Source organism: Phoxinus phoxinus, assembly GCF_949152265.1.
Source record: "Phoxinus phoxinus genome assembly, chromosome: 1".
NCBI lineage: Eukaryota > Metazoa > Chordata > Actinopteri > Cypriniformes > Leuciscidae > Phoxinus > Phoxinus phoxinus.
The window spans coordinates 51,549,110-51,557,046 of record NC_136876.1 but is presented as its reverse complement, the minus strand read 5'-3'; the positions used below and the strand labels follow the sequence as shown (position 1 = coordinate 51,557,046).

Below are 7,937 nucleotides of genomic sequence, written 5' to 3'. Positions count from 1 at the left end.
ATCAGCAATCTTTCAACAGTCTTTTCTTGCTTTGGCAGCAGAGACCGTATTGTTTCGAGCTTGTAATACATATTTAAATTAATTGTAACTGAATGATTATCTCTTGCTCCTCCGCGGAAAAAATATATCGCTCTCGCTCTATCCATATCGAACGCGATTGGTTGTTCGGTGCCAACGTCACTTTGGTATGTGCACGCGCTCGTGGATTAATCATAGCTTAAGATCAAAGCCTGAGTTGACAGAGAAAGTTGATGAGCTGCGTCATGGTACCAATAAAGCCTGATTGCATCGGTTTGGTTTTGTCAACTCAAAACTAATCCTGAAACCCTGAGTTTGTTCAGCTACCTTCATGGTACAGGCCCCAGAAGTAAGCTGTGTCTGTCGGTGTGTTGTCAGTGTCCTCTCTGCTCCGCGATGTGTTTTACACTGCGTGAGAACATGGTGTGTGTGTGAGAGCGGCGTAGCTTGTCAGGCATAGCAACAGGGGGCGGGTCTTTGCGAACGGTCAATTTCGTCGCTTCACTGTCATTTATAAAGCCTCTCCCGTGGCCTCATGGGATAGTAAAGTGTCCATCGAACGCACACTTCAGACATATACTTATTTTGTCACATACTGAGCTGTGATGCCAAAGACAGAGAACAAAAAAAAAGTCCATTTGATGGTGATTTCAAACTTTTATTAAATACATTGTGCACCATTAATTCTGCTGTGTGTAACCAAAATACTCTGGCAATAAATACATGATACGGTTTATTCAATTCTGTACAATCCAAGGCAAGCGTGTGAAGCTGTTAGTTGTCGTTTCCGTCCACGTGTCGTAATAATGTCCCTGATGTCGTCTGTATGCTGCGAACACACACAACACAGTAATCAGGGTTCGTACAGATTCTGTAAAAGCACTTTTCAAACACTACGTTTTTGGGTTTCAAGCACTACAATCAGAGATCTTCATCTATCAAACACTATCTTTATTATCTTTCAACTTCTAAAAAAAGTAAATGGATAAATTAACTAATAAAACACAATGGTACAACCATTTTTAACCTTTGAAAGGACATTATGACAGATATTTATTTACTCAAACTGATGTTTTCTATCAAAACACTCTCATATGCGTAGATATTAATGAGCAATATCACGCTCGTAGACATGAAAATGGCTGTAGTGTTAATTGTGTGTGTGAAAATATTGTTTTATCAATAAAATAAAGCAATAATCAAGGGTTTACATTTCAAAAAGTCAAATTCAAGCACATTGGGTCTCATTCATGAAACACGAGCAGAACTCATTCTTGTGTAAATCGTGTGTTAAGCGGTTCTGGCGTAAATTTTCGGATTCATTAAAATGTTCGTATTTTCCAAATGTTAGTTGGTACGAAAGAAATCTGCACCTGCTCCCAGCCACGCGGAAATATGCGTTTAACATCCGAACGTTCTGCTCATTAATAATGCTGCATTTTAATTCACCTTAATCGGGTACATATTTACACAGCATTTAGAAAAAATATGATATAGTAATTACATTCGGTTTTTCTTTTTACTTTTATTATGAGAGCCAGTGATAGCATCTGCAAACGGAAAACTTTAATCACATTATTAATTGATTTCAATAGGGCTGGGCTATAATTTTCGAAGTGAACTAATTCAGGGTTTTTTTGCAGTCGAGCTTCATGTCGAGCCATTTTCTCTTCACTTCTGGGACTGTTCGATTAACAGATGAAACTCCAGTAACTGCGTCTGTAATATCTGCCAAGCTTCCTTTTTTTAGGACCTGATACGCCACTATGTACGCTTGAAAATAAAATGTAGGGTTTTGAATGAATTTCTGATAATAAAATATGATCTTATAATGATAAATTTTTCTTTTTCATTCGCTTTTGAGAAGACATGTTGAAATCCTGCGTTTGGTGTCATAATATGATGCCCATATATGGTTGTCAGTCGGATTTAATGGGAGCGGTTTATGGTAATTGAGAATGAGCGTGCACGCGCGTCCCATTTACGACTGATTGGAATTCATTAACACACACACACACACACACACACACGTTTCACTCTCACATCTGACGTTTACGAAGTATTTGTGAACCAGGAGAAGAGTTTTCGGTTTGGTCTCTTTACGCGCAGATCACTCACATATTTATGAGTGTTTCATGAATGAGACCCATTGCACGAACCCTGAATAATCTCTTAGACATCAGATTAACTCAAATATATTGATTCATACAGCGCTCTTACCACTCTACTAACTCTGCTCCGACTATATCATGAACGTGATACTTCATCTGGAATTTAACATGTGAGGTTGTGCGGCGTCCCTCAAGTTCAGTCTTCAGGATCTCACCGTATCTGGATTTCTTCACCATGCCGAGAACCGCTTTGCGCCCTGTTAAAGAATCAGAAGTAGCGATTGTTAAAGGGGTGTTTGATCATAACATCTGCAAAGTTACAACAATCAAAGTTCAAAGCAAAGGGAGATATTTGAAGAATATATTTAAAGAAATAGTTTTTTTAAGGACTACAACAAACGGCTGGTAGGAACTACACGACATTCCCCCCGGGTTAGTGACATCACCAACACTATTTACATAAACCCCGCCCCCGGAACACGATTTATAGATTATCAAGACAGAATATGCTAATCAATGACTAGAAGATAACTACACATAAGCTTCATAAATTCATCAATTAACCATTCAGAAATGTCCTGTTCTTCTACATGTTGTCACTTCTTCTCGAGTCTCTCCATCATTGTCTGACTCCGGTTTGAACATAAAAGGTTAAAAGTTTTTTACATTTTCAGTGTGTGTGTGTGTGTGTGTGTGTGTGTGTGTGTGTGTGTGTGTGTGTGTGTGTGTGTGAGGTAAAAGGACACGAGCTGTTGAAGCTCCGCCCTCTGTGCCGGGAGCAGCAGCTCATTTGCATTTAAAGGGACAGACACAAAACTGTGTGTTTTTGCTCACCCTCAAAAAGTGACAACTTTAACATGATATATAAAAATATCTGTGGAGTATTTTGAGCTAAAACTTCACACACACACTCTGGGGACATCAGACTTATTTTACATCTTGTGAAAAGGGCATTATACCACCCCTTTAAAGCGCTGACCGCGAGTCGTGTGGTAAACACACCTACCCTTAATGAAGTACTTAATGAATTTGCCAGAGTTTGGGATTGAAAGCCACCAGCTGCCCGCGTCCCTCACCGTGAGGACGCCCGACTTCACCAGCCGCCTGCAAGCCAGAAACCATCTTTAGATAAAGTTTGAACGACATTTGTGTGCTTTTGTTAACTAGCGTGAAAATACGAAACATTTATATATATATATTAAAATACATTGGCCTTACGTGATCTCAGAGTCTGTGAAGAGGAACTCCTTCAGCATCTTTTCTTTGTTGAAGCTCAGATCGGAGCAGCCGGGAATCAGTTTATCCAGGAATTTCTCCACAGTTTCCAGCGTTTCTCTTCCGGCTTCCCCCTGCAGGACTTTGGCTCTGTAGTCTTCAGCAAACACCAGAGCGAAAGCCTCCGAGTCGAAGCCCAGCTGGAACATCAGCAGCTCGCCGCTCGCCCTCAACTCATTCTGGGCAGGAAAAGGAGAAACCAGTTGCAGAAACACTGTTAAGAGCTAGTCTGACCAGCTAGCAGTTAATCAGGCTTACTTTTCAGATTCAAATTAGACAAATCACAAGTTTGAGTGACTTACTTAACCCTCGTCCTTCCCTCGGGTCAATTTGACCCGAAACTCATTTTTTTAAAAGCTTTTAAAAATTGTACATTAGAGGGGTCAAAGACCCCAGGACTTTTGTTGCACTTAAACCACGAATACACACAAAAACAAATTGTATGGATTCGAGGAGTTTTGTGCTTGAAATGTAAGAAAGTAACAAATCCTTCCCTCACGGGTCAATTTGACCCCCATAGGAATGAATGGGATGCGAGGAGTGCTTCAGTACACACAGAAAACCCTAAAATGCTCAAAATTCAAACTAAAAATGCTAAAACTTTACCAAAAAAATATTTTATAATGTCTACATGTGTATCTGAATGCATCTGAAGAGAAACTGACTTTAGGACCCAGAGGAACAGCTCGTTTGCTCCATATAGAGATATAAGGCCGTCTCTAGAGTCATGAACTATCATGTTATATTATTATTTTTCCACAAGAGGTCGCCAAAGACACCCAATGTTTAAAGGGTAAATTAAATTAATTAAAAGGGTTATGCGTGAAATTGTGAGTTATTTTTAATTTAAGTTGAAAGAATGTGAGGGATGTGCTTAAATTACTATATATATATTTTTTTTTTTATCAAATCTAGCTATGTAAAGGTAAAAAAATAATAAGAGAAAATTAAAATAAAATAAGCTTTTTGAACAAATCATGGATTAAATCATGTAGGTTGAAGATATGACCAGTTTTTTAAAGAAAAATGTGCAACATGGCCACATAATTTATGACTGTGCTAAAATATTATAAAAATGAAATAAAATAAGCTTTTTGAACAAATCATGGATTAAATCATGTAGGTTGAAGATATGACCAGTTTTTTAAAGAAAAATGTGCAACATGGCCACATAATTTATGACTGTGCTAAAATATTATAAAAATGAAATAAAATAAGCTTTCTGGACAAATCATGGATTAAATAATCTAGCACATGACCCTATTTTGACCCTAAACTCATTTTTTTAAAGCTTTTAAAAAGTGTTCATCAGAGCGGTCAAAGACCCCAGGACTTTTGTTGCACTTAAACCACGAATACACACAAAAACAGATTGAATTGAATGTTTTGTGCTTGAAATTTAAAAAAGTAACAAATCCTTCCCTCACGGGTCAATTTGACCCCCATAGGAATGAATGGGATGCGAGGAGTGCTTCAGTACACACAGAAAAACCTAAAAATGCTCAAAATTCAAACTAAAAATGCTAAAACTTTACCAAAAAAATATTTTATAATGTTTACATGTGTATCTGAAGAGAAACTGACTTTAGGACCCAGCGGAACAGCTCATTTGCTCCATATAGAGATATAAGGCCGTCATGAACTATCATGTTATATTATTATTTTTCCACAAGAGGTCGGCAAACACACCCAACGTTTAAAGGGTTAATTAAATGAATTAAAAGGGTTATACATGAAATTGTGAGTTATTTTAAATTTAAGTTGAAAGAATGTGAGCGATGTGCTTAAATGACTATTTATTATTAATTTTTTTTATCAAATCTAGCTATTTAAAGGTAAAAAAAAACAATTGGCATTAAAAAATAGAAAAATATTATAAAATTGTAATAAAATAATCTCACCAGCTGCTTGTCCACGGAGGTTTTGTCGCTGTGTAAACTGTACAGCTGGTGTTTCAGGACCACTGGAGGGAGACTGTCGTTGAAGAGCTTGCGTGAGAACAGTGTCATGAGCTTCTGCAAGCTCGAGCGGATATCAGCGGCTCCTTCTGCTGAACACACACACACACACACACACACCTGTATTTCAGTACTACCATCAGATTCACACATTTGAGTTCCTTTAACTCAGAAATTATGTTGTATAAAACGGTGTAGTATGTTAAGCCTATAATAGCATGTGTTTGTGTATACCATATTAATATTTACATGTTTTTAAATGTAAACGTAGGTGTTAATTTCACCTAAAAATGGTAATTCTGTCATTTTTTACTCATCCTCATGTCGTCAAGACTTGCGTTCATCTCCAGAACACAAATTAAGATTTGTTTTTTAATTTTGTATCATTTTATAATGATATTTCATAAAGAGATCGTAAAACTAATCCATATGTATTGAGAACAAATATAGAGAACAAGAACAAATGTAGGGCGGGGCTTGATTTTGTCCATGGGGAATCGATTGGATGGTTGTGGTTTACTATTGGTGGATCTCATGTGAGTGACAGGTTGTCCCGCCCATCATTATCAGAGACGTCACTGCAAGAGGAAGTTCCCTTATCGAGTCGGTCCCTCGACATTACGTATATCGGGAAATCCATTTTCCTCTAAATGCTGAAGCCTGATTTGAATAACTCTTTTGTTTGCCAATAGCCAATGGCGCCCGCGCCCGCGCCCTCACCTGATTGGCTGACAGCCTCCAATATAGGTGACGTCGGATGCCAAAAACCTCAGACACTTTCTTCTTCACCTGGAGCCTGGTTTTGACGTAGATTCACGCATTTCAGAGTGGACAACGAGGAATATCCACTCTCGCGTTCCGGCGGATTGGCAACGTGACATTAGCCTAATCGAAAATATTTCCACATGTGGCTCTTTCCTCCTTTCCTGTCAACAAGTGGATTCACCGCATTAGCAGCGCCGTCGGTCGCCATGTCTCAGTGTTTTTAGGTGTGTGAGTGAATGTCGTGATATTACTGCAGAATACATTGTAGGGGAAACACTGGGGTGTTTCAACCAGGTCCAGTACCCGGCCTAGAGCTCGTGCGCTATAGTCTGGGTGCTTAGTGCTTGTGCTCTACAGGGGCTCGATCGAGCCGGGCCGCCCAAATTTCCACACGGCGGGGGTTTTATATGTTCCCCACACGTAATGTCGAGGGACCGACTCGATAAGGGAACGTCTCTGGTTACTCACGTAACCGTAGTTCCCTGAGGAGGGACCGAGACATAAACTGCCGTGTGAAAAGCCTTTCCGCCTCAATAGCTCTCGTTTAGTCGAACGATTCTGAGGTTTTTGGCGCCAGACGTCACATATATTGGAGGTTGTCAGCCAATCAGGTGAGAGCGCGGGCGCCATTGGCTATTTGCAAGCTAAGGAGTTATTCAAATCAGGCTTCAGCAATTCGAGGAAAATGGATTTCCCCATATACGTAATGTAGAGGGACCGACTCGATAAGGGAACTACAGTCACGTGAGTAACCAGACACGTTATTCTGATTGAATATTACGAGGGACATGAATTTATAAAAACTGAATTAAGAATTGCCGAATTTGATTTCATGGTGACTTTAATCATAATGTGGTAGAGACATTCTTTTGTAGCTTCTTTACAGTTAGTGGAACTTAATAAACATTATGGATTGAACAAAAATACAATATTAATTTGTCACAACAACTGATTAAACAATATTGGCGGAATAATATTATAATTACTTTACGTCGTAAAATTAGAAAATACTTTAATGTATGCTTTTTTAATGCATACTGTAATATTTACTGAACGCAACATGAGGGTATGACATTGTGTCAAGTATGTGTGTGTGTTTATTCTTCATATGAAGCGTCGCGAGTTTTACCGTGACTGACTCCGGTAACATGACAGATCTTACCGTGACTGACTCCGGTAACATGACAGATCTTACCGTGACTGTCTCCGGTAACATGACAGATCTTACCGTGACTGTCTCCGGTAACAGCGTCAGCCGCGGATCTGCGTCTCTTCGTCAAACAGAAAGTGTCTGCGATCAGCGCTCGCTTTCTGCTCATTTCTCACTGTTTACAGAGAACATTTAACTTTTCTGGTTTCACAGCTGATAATCGCTGAGCAGAGCGCTAAACTGTCTATATATGTCATGTATCCCTGCTGAAGTGACTTAAATCGAAACACAGACTTGTTCTCAAAAATATATTTTAAGAAACTCTACTGTTGTAACTCGAGTTCGCGTGTGTGTTCCACAGACAGTTCATCAAACAACAGCTGACTGCGACTCTTCTTCGCTGGTTTTAGGGTGAATGAGCGCGTCTGCTGCCCTCTGGTGGACTGTTGGAAAACAACAAGCTCACGCACAGATCTGATTGTTCCACTGGTAGAGTATCCCATATTTTGAAAAGTAAACTATCAAAACCAATGAAAAACAATATATTTTCAAGTAGTGTACCCCAAAAATGTGAATTGTCTAACATTTCCTTTCGATTTGTGTTTCAATTCTCTTATTATTGAGTTCTTAAATATGATTTTGAGCATCTCTTGTTCCATT

At 39.0% G+C, this 7,937-nt stretch overlaps 1 protein-coding gene across 4 annotated transcripts; it reads right to left on the bottom strand.

Moving 5' to 3' along the window:
• Positions 1–658: 658 nt before the first annotated feature.
• LOC307002265 (inactive serine/threonine-protein kinase 19-like) lies at positions 659–7,704 on the bottom strand. 4 transcript variants are annotated; one of them, XM_079619716.1, is made up of 6 exons: positions 7,356–7,704; positions 5,306–5,454; positions 3,348–3,583; positions 3,136–3,233; positions 2,239–2,386; positions 659–847 (listed from the first exon to the last, which is right to left on the bottom strand). In XM_079619716.1, the coding sequence occupies exons 1-6, from the start codon at positions 7,444–7,446 to the stop codon at positions 793–795; spliced, it is 777 nt and encodes a 258-aa protein (XP_079475842.1). In that variant the 5' UTR covers positions 7,447–7,704; the 3' UTR covers positions 659–792. The 4 variants fall into 4 exon arrangements, with proteins under 4 accessions (XP_079475842.1, XP_079475843.1, XP_079475841.1 ...); XM_079619717.1 differs by having other exon boundaries at positions 5,306–5,451; positions 7,356–7,663; XM_079619715.1 differs by having other exon boundaries at positions 5,306–5,451; positions 7,323–7,659.
• Between the last annotated feature and the right edge of the window lie 233 nt (positions 7,705–7,937).